At 52.1% G+C, this 23,548-nt stretch overlaps 1 protein-coding gene across 1 annotated transcript in view; it reads left to right on the top strand.

Moving 5' to 3' along the window:
- The window catches only part of LOC149523694 (uncharacterized), a 113,575-nt gene that overhangs the window by 88,872 nt on the left and 1,155 nt on the right, over nucleotides 1-23,548 (top strand). Inside the window, exons 17-20 of the mRNA XM_089781614.1 lie at nucleotides 10,316-10,689; nucleotides 13,046-13,158; nucleotides 21,989-22,143; nucleotides 22,491-22,617. Coding sequence (XP_089637740.1) covers nucleotides 10,316-10,689; nucleotides 13,046-13,158; nucleotides 21,989-22,143; nucleotides 22,491-22,617 — 769 coding nt within the window. The remainder of the gene's footprint in view (nucleotides 1-10,315; nucleotides 10,690-13,045; nucleotides 13,159-21,988; nucleotides 22,144-22,490; nucleotides 22,618-23,548) is intronic.

Here is a 23,548-nt window from a genome sequence, read left to right on the forward strand (position 1 = left end):
AGACAGATTCCATTTTTGAATACAATTGTCCTTTATTTTGTACATCAAGAAAAGGGGCTAGGGAAGGGTAAGTGGAAGGAGGTGAGGGAGGAATGGGGTACGAGCCCCCGATGGGGAGGACTGGGCTGGCTCTGCGGGCTTCTGGGGGTGGAAGCTCTCCTGCAGCCCCCCAATTGTCCCCTCTCCCCAGATGGCAGCCTGCAGCAAGTGCAGCCGGGCTGATGGCCGAGTGGTGTGATGTGCCCAGTGTGGGTACTCCAGGCAATCCAAGCCAGGACTGCTTTGCAAGCGGGGCACCCCTTAGAACTGTCTGTCCGGGGTGGGGGTCAGGACCCTTTAAGCGCAGCCCTCGGCTAGCCTGAGACAGCATCTCCACGCTCTAAGTCCTCCTCTGATGCCCTGCCGGCACTGCTTCCGGCCATCCTTAAGCCCTGTTCACTCAATGTGGACTTGGTAGTTCGAATTAGCAAAATGCTAATTCGAACTAGTTTTTAGTTCTAGACGCATTAGTTCGAATTAGCTTAGTTTGAATTAAGTTAGTTCGAATTAGCGCTGCAGTGTAGACATACCCTTGGCCACAGCCTGCTTCTGGCACCACAGCCCTTTCCTGCCCCAACTCTCTGCCCCTTCCTCTCAACATACCCAAACTCCCTGTCCCCCTTTGCATCCATCCTCCCTCCCAGATCAGGCACCCCAATCTCCTGCCCCAGATAACAATCCCCTCCTACCCAGGTCACATCCCAAAGCCCTGCACTCCAGTCCCCTGCCCTAGGTCACAATTTTTTGGTAACCAACTTCTGATTCAATGATAGCGTGTCAAACTTCTCATTGAATGGTCACTGGTTCTTTTCCCCATGCTAATGAGGTCCAGATTTTGAAATGCTTGACAGGAATTACATGGATTTTTATCTGATAATCCGTCCTTCCGGTGCTTCAAACCTGCTACTTAACAAGCTTTTATTTCTTTTACTGGGTTTGATGGGAACAAAGAGTTACTCACTTTGACCTTGGACCCTCGCTGGCTGTGGGGTTTAAGGTCAATATTGAGGTCATGGGCACTTGTTTGGATGTGTGGCACCCACAGGTTACTAACAAATATCTTAGATATATTTAAAATATTATGGAAGAAAGAATACTACAGCAAGGGAAAATTGACAAGGTGCCTGAATTTAAATGTTTGTTGAATATGAAATCAAAACCAAAGAAAATAACTATTGCAAAATTTTCAGTAGCCATTTGGTATCTTAGAAGTTTCTCTTCCTTTGAGACATAACTCAAAATTAACCTTTTTTGTGACATACCAAACAAATTCTGTTATCATTCGTATTAACACGTGAAAAGAAATAGCTGTTACAGTTTATGCTTGAAATTAAAGATTATGTCTCTTGACTTTACACATGTGAAAAAAACCTGAGCATCTTTCTATGGGCAAAAAGTGCATCGAGAGTCTGTCGTTGTTGTGACTTGTGAAACATAAAATTAAACTTTTGGTTTTGACACAGAAAATTCCTTCTTTTCTTTGCTCTATTTAGAAGACCACTAATCACAGCTTCTAGCTGATGATGGGAAGTTAGTTGCTGCTAGTCATCATGACGAACCTTTTCTTTTCTGCCGTTCCAATTCTTCCAGTGTTCCTACACAGTGTCAGGGTTTCCATCTCCCTCAGGGTATATCTACACTACAGCGTTATTTCGAATTAACTTAATTCAATTAGTTAATGCGAATTAAGGTAATTCGAAATAACGCATCTAGACACAAAAACTAATTTGAAATAGCATTTTTCTAATTCGAAATAGCACGTCCACATTGAGTGGACCCTGAATCGAAGGTAAGGCTGGATGGAACCAGTGCCAGCAGGGCATCAGGGTCGGACTTAGTGTGTGGGGCTGCTGCCTCAGGTTAGCCGAGGGCTGTGCTTAACGGGACCCGACCCCCCATCCTGGACAGACAGTTCTCAGGTTTCTCTGCTTGCTGGTCTACCTCGCTGAGGGTCAGCAAAGCATTTGTGTCTCCGAGTGCTCTGCCTGCCCTCACCCGGGACACCACGGCACTCTGCAACATGGAACCAGACCTGCCCCCGGGGACTCTGCTGCGTCTCGCGGACACGTTGACAGTGGCCTGGCTGCACTGTCTGCAGGCTGCCATCCGGGAGGACCATCGAGGGACTGTCAGGTTCCAGAGGGGCCTGCGGGAGAGCTTCCACCCTGAGGAGCGCTAACAGTCTCCCCGGTCTGCCCCACTGCGGGCTTGTGCCCCATTCCCCCCTCTCATCCTTCCACTTACCCTTCCCTAGCCCCCCCTTCCTGATGTCAAATAAAAGACACGTATTTTCAAAAATAACAACTCTCTTTATTGAACACAACTGGGGAAGGGGAATGAAACTGTCGGGAGACGGGGGAAAGGAGGCGAGAGAGGACAGGAGAGAGGGTAGGAGAGGGGAGGGAGAAAACTGGGAGCAGGGAACTGGAAGGGGGAAGCAAGGGGAAGAAGGGGGAGGGGAAGGTCAGGGATCAGGGGTGGGGGTCTCACTGGGCCAACCGCCTCCCAGCATGGCGAGGGAGGGGGCCTCGGCATCCCCGGGGCGATGGGGAGGAGGGTGCAGAGGTTGAGGTGGGGGGTGTGGATATTGAGGAGGAGGGTGTAGAGGTTGAGGAGGAAGAGGTGGGAGGGGGGCAGGAGTGGGAGGAGGGACAGTAGTTGGGGGGCAGCAGGCGCAGGACCTGCAGGTGACTGTTCCTCGCTCGGTCCTCTGCAAGCTGCTCCCGGTGGAGCTTCAGGTCCTTCAGCATCCAGGCCTGGAGCCACCTGCCCAAGGGTGGCTGTGTGATCCGTGGGAGGCATGGCCCACATGCACCGTCCCTGGTCTCCCCCCCGCCTGCCGTCCCCCCCGGGCAGGGGACAGTGCTAGCACTTACGTGGTATGGCCTCCCTGGACGACCCTGCCGACTGCGGTGCCGGAACAGCTGGTGGTGTAGACATATCCTCACTGGCAGAGAGAAAATTGATCCTCGTTAGCATACCCAGGTGATCTTTCCATCTGGTTCATAATTTAGTTTCAATATTCTCCACAAGACTAAAGCCACATTCACAGTCAGCACTGGAAAACTGCTCTCATGTCCCCTCTCAGTCTACTCTTTTCTAAGCAAAACAAGACCAATTCTTTCAGTCTCCCCACATGAATCACATTTTCTAGACATTTGGGCTGTGTCTAGACTACATCCCTTTTCTCAAAGGGGTGTAAATTCAAATCCCGCCTTCATTTGCAGTTCCGAAGTGTTTAATTTACATCCCTTTTTAGAGGGATCACTCTCTTACTCCTAACATGCCTGGAGAAACCTTTCTTGTTACCCTTCACATCCCTTGCTAGCCACAAATCCAGTTGTGATTTTGAATTCCTGATTGCTCCCTGCATTCTCGAGCCTATTATTCCTGAGCAGGCTGGTTGTATCATGCAAGCAAGGTAGTAACACACTTCCACAGGCCTTTATTTAACAAAGGTGAAACCTCTTTCCAAAGCTGCTGCTGCTCCCCTCTGTAGCTCTCACTCAGGCTTGGCCCATCTCCTCCCCCCTCCTTCCTGTTTCCTGGGCTTCCAGGTTCCCAACAGCCAGTGCTCCCAGTTGTAAGAATTACAAGCAGCATCTAAAACACCACATTCCCTCCTCTCTTAAGAAGCTCTCCCAATTATAAAAGAAACATTGTTGTTCTAACCACAGCAACAAATATGGAACAAGCCACTATACTGTTTACATTGAAAACACTGTAAATACGACATAACAGTCTCTAGTCCAGACAGGTGGTTGTCTATGTCTGACAGACCATCTCTCAAACCCCGGGTCCAGTGCAGTGTCTTCTTGTGTTGGTGCTATGGTGAAGTCATACAATGCGGGCTGTGTGTTGGCATCGTCTCCTCTAGGTGCAAGAGAAGAAGCATTCCATACCCGCCCATCAGAAAGTCGATAGGCGTAAGGTCCTTTCTTCTCTATGGCTGTGTCCAGACTCAGGGGTTTTTTCGGGAAAAGTAGCCTTTTCCCGAAAAAACTTCCCCTGCGTCCAGACTCAAGCCGCGTTCTTTCGAAATTATTTCGAAAGAACGCGGCTTTTCTTTCGATGGCGGTAAACCTCAATTTACGAGGAAGAACGCCTTCTTTCGAAAGTTCCTCTTTCGAAAGAAGGCGTTCTTCAATGTGAATAGGCCGTCTTCGAAAGAGAGCATTTCTCTTTCGAAAGAAGCCTGCAGTCTAGACATAGCCTATGATTTTAAGAGGAGATGTGAATTTATGGTCCCCTTTACGTAAAATTCCAGGTTTTCTTACTCTAACAAAGGAATCACGCTCAAACTTCGGTTCCTTAGCACCCCATCGTTTGTCTGTGAAAGCCTTATACTTTGCTTGCTTCTGTTCAACTGTTTTTCTCATAGCATCCTCATTTGGTGCATCAGGCCTTGCCTTTAATAATTCAGCAATGTTCAATTTAGTATTCATCTGTTTTCAATGCAGTAACTCTACAGGTAATCTTTGCGTTGTGGCACGTCGTGTGGCCCTGTAAGCTTGCAAGAAATCAGTAGTGAAGGTTACCCACGAGCGCCCTTCCAGTTTAGCTGTTTGCAAACTCTCTTTCAAACTTCTGTTAAACCTTTTGATATCCTCATTGGCTTGAGGGCAATACAGGGACGATCTTCTACGTAAAATGTTTCTCTCTGCTAGAAAAGTTTCAAATTCCATGGAAGTAAATTGACTACAGTTATCTGAAACCAGTTCTTTGGGGTTACCTTCCCTGCTAAAAACTGTAGAGAGGAACTTAATTACTGTAGCAGAAGAAACTTGCGATGTAAACGCTACCTCAGGCCATTTACTGAAATAGTCTATTAAAGTGATGGCATAATGACAGTCAATGAGAGCATTTTCAAAGGGTCATACAATGTCAATCGCAACTTTTCCCCATGCAGAATCAGGAAGAGGAACAGGCTGTAATGGTGGGGTACATGTCACTGCTGTCTTATCATGCATTTGGCAAGTGACACAGGATTTTAGGATTGCTTCAGTTTGGGAGTCCATCCCTGGCCACCAATACAGATCTCGTAGTCGGTGTTTCGTTCTGACAATACCTTGATGAGTATCGTGTGCCAGGTCTATGAGTTTTGGCTGTAATTCTTCTGGCACAAGTAGCCAGTGTGTACCTCGTAGCACACAGCCATCAAGCAAAGAAAGTTCATCCCGAATTCTAAGATAAGGCAGCAAAACTGGGTCAAGGCTTTTAGGGTTACTGGGCCATTTCTTTGTCAGAAATTCCTGTAGCTTTTGTTGAATTGGACATGCTGAACAAGCAGCTTGGAATTGCTCTCTTGTAACTGCAGTAAGAGTGCTTGTAATAAGCGCAACTGCTTCATCCTCATCCTCCGGTGGACCATCTGTAAAGACAAAGGCAGGCAAGAAAGGCAATAAGCTCCCACATTTTGGTTTCCAGGCTTATATTCCAGTTCATAATTGAAAGAGAGTAGTCTTGCCGACCCTGCTCTTCCCAGTCCTTTTGTGGTTAGCAATGTTGTCAAAGGGCTGTGGTCTGTGCACAACTTGAACGTGCGGCCCCACAAGTAAGTTCTCCATTTTTCACTAGCCCAGACACAGGCAAGTGCTTCTTTTTCAACTGTAGAATATTTTCTCTCAGCATCACTCAGTGTCCTTGAAGCAAATGCAACAGTCCTCTGTGTTGTCCTCTTGAAGTTGTGTGAGGACAGCCCCAAGTCCATAATCAGAAGCATCAGTAGTCACAATTGTGGGCAACGCAGGACTGAATAGTGCAAGTACTGGACTATGTACAATCAAGGTTGAACTTCTCCGTAGTAATTCTTGTAGCGGTTCAATGACAGAAGCATAATTGGGAATGAATTTTACATACCAGGAGGTTGCACCCAAGAAGGAACGTAAGGTTTGCAAATCAGTTGGAGGAGGAGCATTTGAAATGGCTAGAATATGATCTGGATCAGGTTTTAGTCCAGCCGGTGAAATTGTATGCCCCAGAAAGGAGAGTTCTGTTTGTCTAAATTTGCATTTAGACATATTGAGCTTGAGGCCTGCTGTGCTGATGCAGTTTAGTACAGATTGCAGATTATTGTCGTGCTCCTCAGAAGTATTGCCAAACACGATACTATCATCCAGATAGCACTGAACTCCATGTTGATTCTTCAGAATCAATTACATCATTTTTTGGAAGGCCCTTGGGGCAGATGCAAGACCGTATGGAACCTGTTTAAAACGAAATAGTTCCTCATGTTTAATAAATGCTGTGAGGTCTCTGCTATCTTCATGCAACATAACCTGGTGGTACGCGCTCTGCAAATCAAAAGTAGAAAACATCTTTGCTCCAGGGAGTTCTGCAAATACTTCTTCAAGGTGAAGTATTCAATGTCAATCACAATAGCTTTATTTGGCTCCCTGAAGTCCACACAAAGGCGAATGCCTCCATCCTTCTTCTGTGTCACTACTACAGGTGAAATCCATTCCGAGGAGTCAATCTCTTCAATAATGATAGAAATGTATCTGTGTTAGTCTGGGGTAGCTGAAGCAAAATGCAGGACAATGTAGCACTTTAAAGACTAACAAGATGGTTTATTAGATGATGAGCTTTCGTGGGCCAGACCCACTTCCTCAGATCAAATAGTGGAAGAAAGTAGTCACAACCATATATACCAAATATGAAAAGGACAAATCACATTGCAGAACAGGAGGGGGATGAGTTAATGATATTAGAGGTGTAGATGTCTGTGACCTAATGGTATTAGAGGTGAAAATTGGGGATCACCACATAGCAGTGTAAAGGGTTTGTTTATTCAGTTAAAACTGGGGCGGGAGGGGAATCTCACTCACACACTCAACCTCACTGGCAGTCCCAGGCAGGATGATAAGGCGAGCAGAAGGCAGTTCATGTTGTTTGATCTTCCCAAGTTGGCTCCCAAGCAGGTCCACTGGCCAGGCGATCCGAGCGCAGGGCGTTCTGGGAGGCTCCGCTTGGTGGTCAACCCACTGTGTGTCTGTTCCTCTCTCCTTTTAGGATCAGCCACATGCAGCTTCTGTGTCTCTGGGCCTCTCGGGCCCTGTGCACTGTTGTTTACTCCTGCTGTTTACCTCAGAGTTTTCCCGCCTCTGTGTCCACCTTAGACATTCTTGTGCACTCACTCAGGGAAGGGAGAGGGGGTTAACAGATAACACTTTAACAGTTTAGGGAACCGAATGACATCATTAACGGGTGAGAAAGAGAACAACATCCATTTTAACTCTCCCCTTGCTCCTCTTTTGCCTCCAACAGTAGTAGTCAGAGGGCCGGATTGTCCTAGACAATGCCTCTGTAATGTCTCAGATTCGGGCCCCTGGCAGGCAGCATACCTCCCGAGATGACTTGTCAGGGTGACAGATGGGTGCCTCCGTCCCCCTCAGAAAGGAGTCTCCAACCACTGATTACTGCATTGCCTAGTGCAGTAGTCTGGGAGCTTAATGTGTTTGTGAAGACAGGGGCAAAATAAGCATTGAGTACTTCAGCTTTCTCCACATCATCTGTCACTAGTTTACCTCCCTCATTCAGTAAGGGCCCCACACCCTCTCTGATAACCCTCTTAATGCTAATATGCCTGGAGGAACCTTTCTTACCCGTCACATCCCTTGCTAGCTGCAAACCAGTTGTGCTTTTGAATTCCTGACTGCTCCCCTGCATTCCTGATCCTATCATTCCAGAGCAAGCTGTACCCTTCTCTATCAATATTCCAATCACGTGTGTTATCCCACCAAGTCTCTGTGATACCGACTGTGTCATAGTTGTGTTTATTTACTAGCACTTCAAGTTCTTCCTGCCTATTCCCCGCCCTCCTTGCATTTGTACACAGGCATCTAAGATACAGATTTGATTTTGTCCCCAGTTCTGCTTTGTCCCTCCTTTACCTCTGCTATTGCAGCCCATGCTCCCTCCCATTTCCGACCCATCTTCCAGGTCTCCATGTTCTTCACTTGCCTATGAGCTTTGGTCACCTGCCACCGTCAAACCTAGTTTAAGGCCCTTTTCCCTAGTTTAGCCAGTCTGTGCCCAAATACTCTCTTCCCCTTCCTCCAAAGGTGAACCCCATCCCTGCTTAGCAGTCCTTCTTCTTGGAACAGCATCCTGTGGTCAAGGAAGCCAAAGCCCTCCTGGCAACACCATCTTCGCAGCCAGGCATTCCCCTCCATGATGCACCTCTCTGTGCCTGACTGAACAGAACACCACCAGCTCTCCAAACTCCTTCACCCATACTCCCAGAGCCCGGTAGTCATTCTTGGTCCGCTCAAGGTCACACCTTGCAGTATCATTAGTGCCCACATGGATGAGTAGCATGGGGTAGTAGTCAGAGGGGTGGATATTCCTTGATAGTGCCTCTGTAATGTCTCAGATACGGGCCCCTGGCAGGCAGCACCTCCCGAGATGACTTGTCAGGGTAACAGATGGGTGCCTTCGTCCCCCTCAGAAAGGAGTCTCCAACCACTGTTTACAGTTCATACACAGTTTACAGAGTAGTAATATTAAACCAGTCAACCCACGTGGCCCTGTCCCAGGAGCAGCTGGACAGCCACCATACGATTCTGGCCCCACTACCAGCCCTGGGGACAGCAGACACCTGCCTGGATCAGCCCGTGTCCCCCTACCAAACCCGCCACCAGCAGCAGCTTCCCTGCCACCGGTAGGATGGTGAGTGCTGACTAGATCTACACTGTAGAGTTTTTGGTCAAAAACGTCCGTCCACATCTCAAGCACTTTTTTGCGCAAGTCAAACCAAAGAACAGAGGGGTTTTCCCGGTGTAGGTATTCCTCAGTCTACGAGGAATAATTCCTTTTCACAAAAAAGTTTTTTGCAAAAAGGTGTGTGAGGACAGGCTAGAGGGGTATTTTGTGTAAGAAAAGGGAAGAGGAAAAAGCACAGGTGCCCTGGTAGCCATTCTATCCATAGTAATCACTGCTTACTTACAAGAGAACATCCAGGCAGTTTGGACGCTCTTGTTCCCAAAAGCGCATTGCTTTTTCAATACTCTTTTTTGGTGTGTCCACACTACGAGTAGTAATGTGGAGTAATGGTAGTTCGAATTAGGAGCTTTAATTCAATCTACCTAGTGTGATGGCGCGTTGGGGGTCCCCCGTCTCCTGCACCCCGAAATGGCACAAACGGACTGCACCAGCCGGTGGAATAGAGGAAGTTTATTGCCTCTCCAGGATACAGCACAGCATAGATGTAATCTGGTCCCAGAGCTGGGCTAGGATGCCTCAGGCCCCCTTGAGATGGGGGAGACTGGGCCCCTAAACTCCAGCCCCTTCCCCTAGGCTGTCTCCTCCATGCTCTCCGACAGCCAGCAACCAACCAACTAACTTCCAGCCCTGCCCCCCAGCCAGGGCAGCATTTCACCTTCCTTTGTTCCTCTCCATGGGGGGTGTCTGGCCACTGGTTTGCATATTGACTCATCCTGTTTTGCTGGGTCGTGGTACCCACGGCAGCCAGTGGGGGTTACCCCAGAGCCAGCAGCATAGAAACCAGCCAGGTACCCCCACTACGTCACACCTAGCCCGTGCCGCGTGTAGCCGCGGGCAGGTAGTTCGAACTACCGGGCATTTAAATATGGCGGCGCCCGGGAACATGTAAATCAAGCCTGGGATATTTAAATCCCGGGCTTCATTTGCAACTTCGAATAACTACATTAGCCACCTGGTTCGAACTACGGTGGCTACTGTAGACATACTCCAAAAGAGTAGTGAAAAAGCAATGCTCTCTTGTGCAAGATGTTTTTGTAGACAATCTCTTCCACAAAAAGCTTCTTACGCAAGAAGCCTGTAGTCTAGACAAAGCTTAAGAGTAAATGTAGGATGAACTTCAGCCACTTCTATAACAGCATTTCTGTAGAAAATCCCCTTTTTATACACAAACAAACAAACAAGCAAACAGATAGACAGACCTCAGACAAAGCCCCTCCTATCGTATGAACAGCAACGTTCTCACCAGCACTTCAAGACAACTTTACGGTCATCAGCTCCTAGAGTCCCAGGCTGTAAGGCCAGAAGGCACAGCCCTGCTCCCCGAGTTTCACCTCCTGCACAACACAGGCCCTAGAAATTCCCCACAAGAATCCCTGTGTCACTCCCGGCCCCATGTGTCTTCACCTTTGGCTGGGTTCTATGGACGAGTTCTGGCTCTTACAGGAGCGCATGGGTTCAGGAGACCGCTCTTATGTGTGACTCCTGGGCAGAATATTTCCCTGCCTTTCCGGAAGAACAGAAAAACCCCACTGGCTCCTTCTTTTTCTTCCAGGCTGCGTTGCCTCTTGCGAAGACTCACCTCAAGGGAGCACAGACACAGCCAGGTGCTCAGGGTGGTGGTCCAACCTGCAGCAGCCGAGGCATGCTCCGGCCTCAGCCAGGAGGAGCAGGCCTTGCCAGAGGAGCCCAAGAAAACCAGAGGCTCCTGGAAGCTCCTATCTGGCCTGAAAAAACTCTGTGTCTGTGGCCAGTGTGGCAGCTCCCTGGCAGAGGCTGAGGAGGAGACAACAGCTTCCTCGCCCACAAGATGGACACACTTCTCCCTGAAGAAGACCAGGAAGACGAAGAACTCAGTGGAGGACCAGGAAGAGCGAGAGGAGGAGAAGCTGCAGGAGAGCCCAGACAACAGCCAGGAAGATCTCACAGGTGAGTCTACAACCCGCCCGGTGACTGGGGAGCATGTGAGGGACACTCCCACCAGTCACTCTACAAGCCTGGAGCGTTAGGGCTTCTCCTGGGGCAGCCATGGGCTCCTCAGACGCTGGAATCCAGCGAGTGCCTGATGCTCTGGCAGAGAGGGGCTGGCCCCCTTGCACACCCTCCCTCCCAGCTGTCTCCTGCACCCTCTCGCCTGGTCAGACCTCACCCAATCTCCCAGCCCGCTCCAGCACTCTACCTCCCACGCACGCCCGCCTGCACCACTGTCCTCATCCCATGCCCTGGCAGCCACCTCCCACTCACTGAACCCCTCATTTTGGCCTCACCCAAAGCCTAGGGAGCACAAAATCTACTATCCCCGGTCAAAAGAGTTAATCTGCCCCATGGGAAGCCTTGACTCTTGCTCCTCTCTTCTCTCCCCTGCTCTCCTTGGGGCTGGAGCGGCAGAGGAGTGAAGTGTTGCAGTGGTGGCCACAGCAGTGGGGGATGTTTTATTGCTTTTGTTGTTTGGAGGGTTTTTCCCTCTCACTTTTTTCTGGTCCCCGACTGATTTTTCTGGGGATCAATGGCCCCCAACCCAGAAAAGTTTCCTCACCCCTGCCATAAATAAAGAGAATATTGAAGCCACTTGTTTTGGACATAAATTAATATTTTAGTTATATAAATTGATGTTTGGTGAACTAACATGATAAAGTTAAAGCTCCTGATTTGGTTAATTATTTGATTTTCATTAATAAAGTCTCCTTTCTTACCGGTTATACACCCCCCAACCCTCCCCCCCATATTATAGCTCCAGTCGTTTAATATGAATAATTGAGTATTTAAGGTTTTTAGAGCGAAGCGAAGGCATTTTGTTCCCCTGGGGGGGTGGCTGGTGATCCAGGGAAAGTTGCGCGTTGAGGGGGATGGGTCCAGGGTCAAAACCTTTGAGAACCAATTGCCCTGTGGGGAGAGCGGGACACCTGGTAAAATCGCTCAAATTCAAGCGAGTTGAAGGAAATTAATAAAAATGATGCGGGTTCTTCCCCCTCCCCCCACCCCGTGTGCTGTAAAAACTGCCAGGCCCAGCGGGAGAAAGGGGGTCATGGGGGCCTGGCTAAGGGGGTCCCCTCAGGTACAGGCGTAATCAGGGTTGACCAGTGAGGGTGACACGGGGGCCACCAGCCACGTGACCTTTCTCCCAGCCTGTAAAAGGGACAGAACCGCCCTCTGCCCCAGGCCCCACCTCCTCCGTGACCTTGCCCTGCCCTTGCCCCACCGCTTTCTCCATCCGATGGGGTCTGGGGAACTAGTGGGGCAGGGTCCGGGCCTGGCAGCAGGGCCATGGCCCCCCACACTCACTGGCAGCGGCATCCCCAGCTCGGGCCCTTGGCCTCCCTGCCCAGGGTGCTTGGGGGACATGTGCTTCTCTTGCCACCCCATGCGGCACTTGTCAGGGGCTGCAGGTTGGATCGTGAGGGGCTCAGAGAGCAGAAAAGGGATTCGCGCCCGCGCAGGGACGCGACTTCCAGGGAACCTTGCATGGGAGCTGAGGGGCAGCTCCAACCCCTGCACCAGCAGCAGCTGCTGGAGAGGAGGGAACAGCCAGGCTGCCTGCACCATGGCACCAGACAGAGGAGAAGCCGCCCTGCCCTGCCCGGCTCTGGCTTCCCAGCTCCAAACTGCCAGGGGCAGGGAGAGAGGAGGGTGGGTCTGTCCCTGCGACTGCCCTGCACTTCCACTGACGTTCGGGGGCACCATCCCCAGGTCTGCCCAGGGGCTCAGGCGGCTTCTGCTGCACGGTGAGCACTGGGGATTCGGGATCCAGCCCTGCCAATCCCAGCTCCCGTTTGGCTTCAGCCCCTCAACCTCTGCTTTGAGCCCCGAGGGGTTCCCAGGCCTTGGGACTTCAGCCCGTGCTGGGGATCGAGGCTTCAGCCTGGGGGTGCTGGGTATTGAGTGTGGACACCAGCAACTGAGCTTAGATAATGAACAAAACCATTACAAAGGAGTCAGAGGGTCACCCCATCCCACAGTCTCAGCAGCTCACAGCTGGGAACTGGGCTGGGCTGGGCCATCACTTCCTGGGGGCTCACAGGCGAAATGAGGCCTGTTCCCGTCACTGCCAGGAAGGGGGCGAGACCGAGGAGAGCAGAACAAGCCATGGGAGAGACGCTGCCCCTAGGTTAGAGGAAGCCCAGTGGGGAGAGCACCCAGCTCAGAGTCATGAGAGCGGCGCTCTCTGCTCGGCCCTGCAAGCACCTTGTGTGTGAGCCTGGGCAAGTCACGTCAGGGCTCTGGGCCCAGTTCCCTTCCCTGTCGCCCATGGGTACCACATTCAAACCAGTGTTTCCTTCTGCTCCAGGGATGCAGACGGAGCTCTCCGAGACGACGAGGAACCAGGCAGACCAGAGCGAAGAGGAGGAACCAGCCCCCCAGCAGATCCCATTAGAAAGGAGCAGCTCCCACATGACTATGGTAAAAACTTAAAAAACAACAGAGTCCGGTAGCACGTTATAGACTCACAAACCATGTAGATGGGATCATGGGCTTTCGGGGCACAGCCCACTTGTTCAGATGACCAGCCTGTGGGAAGTCCAGAACCAAGAACAAATAAGGGACGGAGCGGAGGAAAAAAATTGAGGGGTTGGGGGGAAGAGGACACTGGGTAGATAAGTCTCAAAGGGATAGCCGAGCCAGTCTGTAACAGGAAACACTTACAAATGAGGCTTGTGGCTGAGCCAGTAGAAAGCGTCCCCTGCGGGGCGTGTGACTATCTCCCCAGCCGGTGTCTCAGAGGAGAATGACCTGCCCCCCTCCGGCCCAGGGACCGAAAGGAAACACTCACCCTTGTGACCAGCTCCCCTGAATAAAGCCTTGTAACACGGGGGATTTCTGGGCGCACCGCACCGAGGGGCCAGTCAGGGCACTTTGCTCAGAGACAGGGCTACTGAGAGCCCAGAACGGGGGGTTCTCCACTGCAAGGATCCAAACCAGCCCCAAACGGCACTTCTGTTCCTCACCCTGGCTAGCAAGAAGCCCTGCAAGCAACCCCCTTAGACACTCCTGCCCTCTGGGCCACCACCCGCACCGCCCCTTCTGCAGCGTCGTATCTGCCAGGGCTCGTACTGCCAGCGTTCAGTGTCGTCTGGTCAGGGTTGTCCCGGGGTGCTCCTGACAGGTCCCCTTCTCCGTTGGTGATGACAAACTTTCGGCTGCGTGTGTGGGTGCCTGTGCTCCCGTCATCTAGACGTGAGTTCCCAAACTGCGGGGGCATGCCGTCCTAGGGGGGGTGAAGAAATTCCAGGGGGGGCACGAGGTGACCCAGCCCCCCATCAACCTCTGCCCCCATAAGTTTTTCTGCTATTGGGGGGACGCATGAGGGTTTCTCAAAAATCAAAAAGAGGGCGTGATGCTGAAAAGTTTGGGAACCACTAATCTAGAGCGTTAGACCCCGTGCACTTGGGTCAACACAGGAGATCTCCACGAGCCCCCAGAAACGACAGATGCAGGCAAGGTTTGCAATCAGACCAGCAGGTTTATTGTCAAATGCGACGCCCTCACAGTTAGTAGCCCTCACGTCACTTCTTTATGTACCAGGCTGCCACCCTTAAAGGTATTAGGTTGACACCTCCAGACGAACCTACTAAACACAACTAATTACCTTGTACCTGGTGGTTTGATCCAAACATCCCTATCCATAGTGCTGTCATCCCGACCCTGTGCTGAACCTGGGTCGGTAAGTCCCTTGTCTACGGGGAGTGTGCTGGGACCGAGCTGTTTCTGCAGGGAAATGTTCTGTTACCATCCTCCCGGAATGTTTGCGTGCATGGCCTGTGCCTCGGACCTCTGCAATATCGGCAGCCCTGTCCTTCCCAAGCTTCTGTCTGCAGGACCTGCCTTTTGCTCACTGCTTAGCTTTGCTTTATGTTAGCAAAGCATTGACGGTTGCTCAGGTCTTAGGCCTCACACTAGGCCTCCACGGTCAGGCCCTTTTGTTACTACATACAGGTGAGAGGTTATGAAAACAAATCCCATCAAATCCAAACAGGTTCCTCTGATCCTTAAGAGCCAGTCACCCGCCCAGGTCAATTGAAACCTCAGAGCTTACCGAAAAGAGCTTGCAGTGCCCATCCCATAGAATTGAAAATAGGAAGGTTTATTAATAAAAGAAAGAAAAAAAAGGTTGAGCCTAATATTGTTAAAGGACTCAAATTATATTCACCGACTGCAAAGCTCTTTGTGCCGGCGTGTAGGAGATGAAATGAACGGCTGTCTTAGGGCAAGTTTCAGGAATACGTCCTCTCCTAGGCTGGATGTATTTCTGAAGCGCCCTCTGCCTTCCCCACCCGGCAGCGTGTGGCGCTACCACCGAACTGGCAGGAACCACGGGCAGGACAGGAAGTAGTTGAGACTGAAGGAGCGAGTCTTCCTGCCGACCACTCTGGGGCCACTTCAGGCTTCAGTTTGTGGCCGAGATCCTTTATAGTGGATTTGCCAGAGTGAAGACAGCAATGAAGATGAAAATGGAGGAACCCTCAGAGCCCCTTTGTCCCCCTGCCCATGGGGTGGGAATCCCATTGTTCTCCTGTGAAAGTCTGTCCCAAGATGGAGTCTGTCCCATGAGCAAGTCACCGCTCCAGGCCTGACTCAGTTCTTTTTAGGCAGCAGCCACGGCTTGCATGCTGAACATTCACAGCAAAGCTCATCAGCTGTGATTGGCACTACCTGAGGTCAGTGAAGTGCTGCTACTCACTTGACTAGCAACCCTGTCAAGGCTGTTCCCCACTCCGGCAGGATGAATGCAGAAGTTGGGGGCCTGCAATAGCACTCCAAAACCTTGCCTCTACAAGCGCTGGTACAAAAACTTCCCGCCCCAATCCTAATACCCAGATTTTGGGGGATCCACTGCTCACATCGAGTGCTTTTAATCCACAAACAGGGGCGGACACTTGAAACCAGCCAGGGGTACCCCAAGCTCTTTTCCCTCAAAGAAGCTTGAAAAAAGAAAAGAGAAAATCAAGCTGCAGTCTCTGGTGGCTGACCCCTCAGTCAGAGGCCTGCAGGTCCACAGAGACAGACCTTCCAGGTCACAAAAATCAACCAATACCGGTTAATTAGAAAACAGAACAAACTCTTACTGTGAAAACAAAGCTACAGTTGCAAGCATAGTAATTTGGCTAGCTGGAAAGAGCCACCATTTGACACAGGTACTCAGGGAAAGTCCCTGGTCTGAAGACTTAGTTAGAAAAGTGTGAGGAAAAAGCACTAAGAAGCTCAGACATTATTTCCATATCCCCAAACAAGGAAAACAAGAAATCCTGACAGACTAGCTAAACTCTTCCCTGCTTACACATTGTAAGAAGTCGCTTTTTGGACAGCGGAGCATTTCCTGTCTCCCTTGATACTTGGAAGAAACTGGTCGGTACTTGGAAGAAACTTGGAAGAAAATTCCTACCTGCGTTGTTATTGGCTGACCACCCCATACCGGGCTAGGAACAGGAGACATTAGTTCACGTCTTAGTCACCGGATGTTCCTGTCCTGATTATGAAAGACCCTGTCACGGGGGTTGGCCAAGCCTCCAGCTGAGCTCTCCCAGTAGCCCACGTTTGAAATACAAGCGCAGCGCCCGGGTGGTAACTTCCAGCACCAACATCACACCTGCCTGTGAGCAGCAGAAGCAGAATCGGCCTGGCACTGGGGACTGGCCCGGAGCCCTCGGTCTGGGGTTCTCGTCGGCAGGGAGATTCACTCCTTCAGTCTCAGCTACTTCCTGCCCTGCGCATGGTTCCTGCCAGTGGGGAGGCGGCGCCACACGCTGCCGGGTGGGGAAGGCAGAGGGGGTTTCCGGGTGGGATCCATTCTCAGTCCTTTCCGCGCAGACATCATGGGTGCTAGAGCCGCTGGACTGAGGAGTACAGCTAGTTCGGATTAGCAAGCCTAATCCGAACTAGCTACTCTGTGCCGCGTGTAGCCGCGCGGCACGGGGTTCGAACTAGCCGGGATTAAAAAATGGCGGCGCCCGGCTTATGCAAATGAAGCCCGGGAAATTCAAATCCTGGGCTTCATTTGCAAGTGCGGTATGCGTACATTACCCCGCTAGTTCGAACTTGCGGGGTAGTGTGGACATACCCTTAGAGTTCTTTGAAGGGGTTAATAAACATGCAGACAAGGGGGATCCAGTAGATATAGTTTACTTAGATTTTCAGAAAGCCTTTGACAAGGTCCCTCACCAAAGGCTCTTGTGTAAATTACAAGGCCATGGGATAAGAGGGAAGCTCCTTTCTTGGATTGAGAACTGGTTAAAAGACAGGAAACAAAGGGTAGGAATAAATGGTAAATTTTCAGAATGGAGAAGGGTAACTAGTGGTGTCCCCCAAGGGTCAATCCTGGGACCAATCCCTTTCAACTTATTCATAAATGATCTGGAGAAAGGAGTAAGCAGTGAGGTAGTAAAGTTTGTGGATGATACAAAAATAACCCCAACTATAGGTACAGTATGATGGGGGCTAATTTGGCTATGACAAATCAGGAAAGAGATCTTGGAGTTATCGTGGACAGTTCTCTGAAAACTTCCACACAGTGTGCAGCGGCGGTCAAAAAGGCAAATAGGATGCTAGGAATTATTAAGAAAGGGATAGAAAATAAGACACAGAATATCTTACTGCCCCTGTATAAAGCTATGGTACGCCCACATCTTGAATACTGTGTACAGATGTGGTCTCCTCACCTCAAAAATATATTTTGGCCTTGGAAAGGGTTCAGGAAAGGGCAACTAAAATGATTAGGGGTTTGGAACAGGTCCCATATGAGGAGAGGTTAAAGCGACTGGGACTTTTCAGTTTGGAAAAGAGGAGACTGAGGGAGGATATGATAGAGGTCTATAAAATGATGAGTGGTGTGGAGAGGGCCGATAAAGGAAAGTTATTTATTAGTTCCCATAATACAAGAACTAGAGGACAGCAAATGAAATTTATGGGTAGCAGGTTTAAAACTAATAAAAGAAAGTTCTTCACACAGCACGTAGTCAACCTGTGGAACTCCTTGCCAGAGGAGGCTGTGAAGGCTAGGACTATAACAGAGTTTAAAGAGAAGCTAGATAATTTCATGGAGGTTAGGTCCATAAAAGGCTATTAGCCAGGGGATAGAATTGGTGTCCCTGGCCTCTATTTGTCAGAGGCTGGAGAAGGATGTCATGAGACAAATCGCTTGATCATTGTCTTCGGTCCACCCTCTCTGGGGCATCCGGTGCTGGCCACTGTTGGCAGACAGGATACCGGGCTAGATGGACCTTTGGTCTGACCCAGTACGGCCGTTCTTATGTTCTTATATGTTCTTATGTTCTTTACAGCCCCAGACCAGAGACCTTCCCAAACAGGTCACAAACTGGTCACACTGTGCAAAACCCCTCAGTGCCCCAATGAGCACCGGGCCTAACACACAGGTGAGGGGTTACAGTATCCAATCCCACCTACCCTGAATGGGTCTTCCTCTATCAAGGAACCAGCCACAAATCCCCAGTCAATTTACACTTTGGATCTACCCACAAGATCGCACTGGGTCAATCCTTTAGAATCTAAAGCACGAGCGTAAGGCTGTGAAGGAGAATACATGACATGCATTGAATCACCAAGTTCTCGACGCAGGCTCTTAGCAGAGATGTTACAAACTGCTATCTTAAAAGTCTCTGGAGTACATCCTATGTCAGGATGGGCCAACGATTTTCCCAGCGCTCTGTTCCTCGCAAGGCTGCATCTGGAATTAGTAGCAGAAATGAAGGCAAGATGGAGTGTGCCTCATAGCACTTTATATCCATTCCTGGTCTCTTCCAAGCTGGAGCAGGTTACATGGCCCAGTGACCTATCCCTGTGTCCCATGTCAGCAGTCATGATATTGGCTGGTTTGCAGACACATTCCTCAGGTGTGTATTAGCCTCTCTGAGAGCCTTATCCCTGGAGACTTGCTAATTAGCATAGTCACTGACTGACCATTTCTGGCCCACTGTTCTTTCTCAGACAGAGAATCTTCCGGCATCAACACAGGTTACATATTTATAAATCCACTTACAGATATCACACAAGTAGATGAATAACACACACACAATCAGTAGAGCACAAGCTTTCATTTGACATCTCACATGGCCTCCTTGGTACAGACTTTGGGACAACCCCTCCCCCCGCCCTTGGGTGCAACAGTGACCTGTCTGATCCCCTTAAAATCCAGTAACGTGACACCCCCAACACAAAACTGATGCAGGAAGTGATGCCAGTAACATCAGTGAGGGTATCACATGGGTCCCCCAGCCTTAGACAAGGCATCTGCCACAGTATTTTCCTTCCCATTTACGTGGACTATGTCCGTGTCGTACTCCTGAAGGACCAGACTCCAGTGGAGCAACCTGGAGTTGGTGCCGTTGGCCTTCTTCAGGCAAGCCAGTGAGGCATGGCTGCTCAGCACAGTGAACCTCCTGTTGTCCAGATAGGGTTTGAGCTGCTTGACAGCCCACACGATGGCATAACACTCCTGCTCAATTGTAGCATAATGCTTCTCCGGGGGGAACAGCTTTTTGCTGAGGAAGGTCACGAGGTGCCTTTTGTCACCTACCCCATCCTGCATCAGCACCGCCCCCAGCCCGATGTCGGATGTTGAAATCCGGGCTGGCCAGCACAGGTTCCTTGGCCAAGACATTCTTTATGCTTTGGAAGCCCTGTTCACGGGCCTCCGACCACACCACCCGGTCCGGCCTCTCCTGCTTTGTGAGGTCTGTGATCGGAGCTATGACGTCTCTGACCCCTCTCACAAACCTCCTGTAGTAGCTGGCCAGGCTCACAAATGACTGGAGCTGCGTTTTCATTTGGGGGATAGGCCAGTTCTTAATGGCCTCCACCCTCAGGGGTTCAGGGCGCACCAACTCACTGCCCACCCTGTGCCCTAGACAGTCACTTCGGCAGCCCCCATCCTGCATTTGGACACCTTGACAATCAGGTTGGCTTCCCCGAGCCGCCGCAGCACCACCCCTGTGTGACTGAGGTGATCCCGCCAGGACTTACTAAAGATGGCCAGGTCATCAAAATAAGTGCTGGAATGGGCTCTGCAGGACCTCCGTGATCAGCCCCAGGAAGGTGGCCCTGGAATTCCGCATGCCAAAGGGCAGCACCTTGAACTCACACAGGCCCGACTCCACTATGAACGTAGATTTGTCCCATGCATCAGCATCTAGGGGACTCTGCCAGTACCCCCTAGTCAGGACCAGAGTACTTATAAACACAGTCCCCTCCCCCAGCGTGTCCAACAGATTCTCTATTCTGAGTGTGGGGAAGGGGTCAGGCTGCGTGACAGCATTCAGCTTCCTCTAGTCCATGCAGAGCCTCGTGGTCCTGTCCTTTTTAGGCACCATCACAGTAGGGGATGCCCATGGCCAGCATGCTCTCCACAGCCTCCTGAATCTGCCTCTGCATCTCCCCCTTGGCCCCATCGGCTCTGCTAGGCGCTGGGCAAGGCAGGCCCTAGTGAGGATGGAATGCGATGTCCTGTCAGCGAGCCCTGGCCTCCTTCACCTTTCGCTCCCTCTCAGCATCCGCCTCCCTCGCCTTTCGACGCACGTCGGCATCCGCCTCCCCCGCCTTTCGACGCACGTCGGCAAGGGCCTTCCCATGTTCCAGCTCGATTCCTTCAATGCCTGCTGCTTTCTAATTTCATCTGCAACAGCATCCCTGGCACCGGGTGGGCACTGCTCCCTTCCCTGCTGGTCATTTCGTATTAGCAAAGACCTCAGTTCCGGCTTAAAAGCTTTCTCTCTGAATTCAGTGATTGTCTCCAATCACAAATCTTCTAGAGCCTTTCGGTCAAGACTCTCATGTAGTTGCTGACTCATTGCAGCTGCTCTTTAACCAATCAAACTCTCTACACCCAAAAATAAAATTTAGAACCGCTTGAGGGTCTGATCCAAAGCTTAATTGACCAAGATCTGAGGATCCTGCCGACTATACCACTGTGACGGACCGGGCCAGGTCTGTGCACTGCTAAGGGTGTTGGCTCAGGGTGAATTGCTCAACACAAGGACGCTTTACAGCCCCAGACCAGAGACCTTCCCAAACAGGTCACAAACCAGTCAGACCGCTCAAAACCCCTCAGACACCACAGTTCCCTCTGTGCCCCAATCAGCCCTGGGCCTAACACACAGGTGAGGGGATCTAGAACCCAATCCCACCTACCCCGAACGGGTCTTTCCGGTCCCAAAGAACCAGCCACAAATCCCCGGTCACTTAGGGGAGAAACCTGCCTAGGACAAGGGGCTCTATGGAGGGGGATGCAGGGAATGGAGGAAGTGGGGTGGCCCTTGGGGTCCCTGCCCCGGCTGAGAGGCTCCCATCTCTCCTCAGGCAGAGGGGACCAGGGAAGGGCTGAGAGATGGGAGAACCCTCGGCACCGGGTGAGGCTGCTCCACAAAAGGTCTCAGGTGGCTCCTCTGTGCTCACTAGGCCCTGCCAGCCCCCAGGGAGCGAGTGTCCCAGGGCAGCTGCCCAGTGGAAATGCTCAGTCCCAACAGGCTCTGTCCCTGTTCATTGCAGACCCTCGGGGAGCCGCCTGCCTCAGCCCAGCCCACAGCCCTGCTGCTGGAAGCCTTGAAGGCTCTGACGGCCCCCGCCCTGGAGAGCTTTCAGGCGGCAGAGGAGGCGCCAAGAGCCACCGTGTCCCAGCACAGCGCCCGCATGGAGCGAGTAAGAGACGCCCGGCGAGGGGCAGGGCGTGTGGAGAGAGGGGCTGGGAGAACTGGCTCTGAGGAAACCGGCCCTGGGGCACAGGGTCAGGGTGCGGGGCAGGTCGGCTCAGCCCCTTTCTAGGAGGCTCTGAGCATCAGTCGCTCCCCTGCTCAATTAAGCCCCATCGCCCGCCGGGGAGGCAGGAATTCGACCCGCGAGACACCCGGGAACTGGAGCCCAGAGCGGCTTGTTGACTTCCCAAGGCTGCACTGGGGGCAGCAGCAGGGTCAGCAAATGACCCCAGGAGAAGGCCTTGTCCAGGGCCCCTAGAACCAACCTGCCTCGTGGGGCGTGCGGCCGCGTTGCTGCAGTTGGCTCTGCTGGGAATTCTCAGCCAGGCAGAGCCCTGGGCCCTTCGCCAGGCAGGTCTCTTGGGGAAAAGACTCGGGGGTCACGTTCCCAACAGGCCTCTCAACGGGGCCTTTTCTCCCTCGGCCCCACGCTGGTGAAGCTCCTGCCCTTCCCCCAGCGCCGTCTGCCGGGGGGCGGCCTGGCAGGAGGCCGCTCGCGATCAATCCCCCCTCAGCTGTGTGGCTCCCTCCAGATTGGATACGCCGTGGGAAAGATTTTCAGCTGGCTGCGCGACGTCGGGGATCCCAGAGCCAGAGGAGCCGCGCTGGGGACCATCGCCCTGCTGGCTCGCGCCCACCCCCGGGACGTGGTTCCCGCCTGCGTGGCCCACGCGCTGCCATGGGACAGGTAGGGAGAGGCTGTTACCACCTCAGTCCCTGATTTCCCTTCCCCCCCCCTGCCAGGGCAGAGCGCAGGAAGGGCCTGGCCGGAGACAGGGATGGATCCAGCTCCCTGCTGGGCACAGGGCTGCCCCGGCCTCCGAAGAGAAGATGCCCAGGCCCAGCTCCTGAGGGGACGGCTGCTACGGGAAGGGAATAAATGCAGAGCTTGTGGAAGGAACTCTCCTGCCTCAGCTTCCCTGCCCCCCAGGGTCTCTTTTGAGAGCCCCTTTCCTGCCCCCTTCCCAGCCTCTCCCTGGGGAGGCAGGAGGGGGCCAAGCAGGGAGGCTCTGATTTTGGTTTCTCACCTTGCAGAGGTGCCAGGGAGCTGTGGAAGGCCGTGGGGGAAGAACCACAGCTCCCCCGGCAGGTGCTGCAGCAGCTGCTGGACGCGCTCCGGAAGAGCCACCGGGAGGAGAGGAGCCGCAGCGTGTCTCTGGCTGTAAGTGACACTGGAGCTGTCCCGCAGGGAACTCACCACTACAGGGAGGATGCTGCATCTGTGGGGGGGAAGGGGGCTTCAACCCCTCTTAGTGTCAGGCCACGGCCCCACTGCACACTGGGCACACAGCCGTGTCACGGGGAGAGCCCCCCTGCTCCCCTCCGGAGGGGGTGTCCGGCCTCTGAGGCCCCTCACTTCGTGGTCAACCCCGCATGCACCATGATGCTCCAAGTCAGCACTGCAGCTCCCTTCACACAGGGCAGTGCGGCCTAGCAGCCGGAGGGGTAGGGGACCCAGGGAGCCCTCTCCACCGGGTCCCAGTCCAGCGCCCTGTCAGCATTGGAGGGGGCACCACTAGCTCTGGGGGAATCAAGTAGAAACTCGCCGAGCACCTGGGGTTCAACTCCCCGCCTGAGCTGCTTTCTGCCAGCTCCTCTCTTGTTGTCTGCGCCGTCACTTTCCTCCAAACTGGGGCATCTGCTGCGGTTCCCTGCTGAGTGTCTGTATTGCTCTTGGGTGGATGGGAGGGAGGGCTCCTGTGCGCTGGCTGGGCGAGACCAGGAGATCTGGCCCAGAGGACGGGGTGGTGAGAAACCCCATAGAGCCAGGAGGAAAGTGTCAGTGGCTTTGCCAGCACTCTGGGAAGCACCCCAAGGAGTCCTCTCTCATAGAGTGATACGGGATCTTTCGGAAAAGGCTTTATTTTCCACAAGATCAGCGTCTAGACTGGCGCTTTTTTCTGACAAAGCTCCATGCGGAAAAAAAGTGGCAGCCATTTTTATGCTAATGAAACGGGGGAGAGTTAAATCCCCACTTCATTAGCAATTGCGATACGTCTAATTTACATCCCTTTTACGAAAAAGGGATGTAGTCTAGACATAGCCAAACTGTCTCCCTAACTGAGGACTACATGGTGGCAGAGGAGCCAGGG

The sequence above is a fragment of the Pelodiscus sinensis genome, chromosome 12 (genome assembly GCF_052426305.1).
Source record: "Pelodiscus sinensis isolate ZL-2025 chromosome 12, ASM5242630v1, whole genome shotgun sequence".
In the NCBI taxonomy this organism is placed as follows: domain Eukaryota; kingdom Metazoa; phylum Chordata; order Testudines; family Trionychidae; genus Pelodiscus; species Pelodiscus sinensis.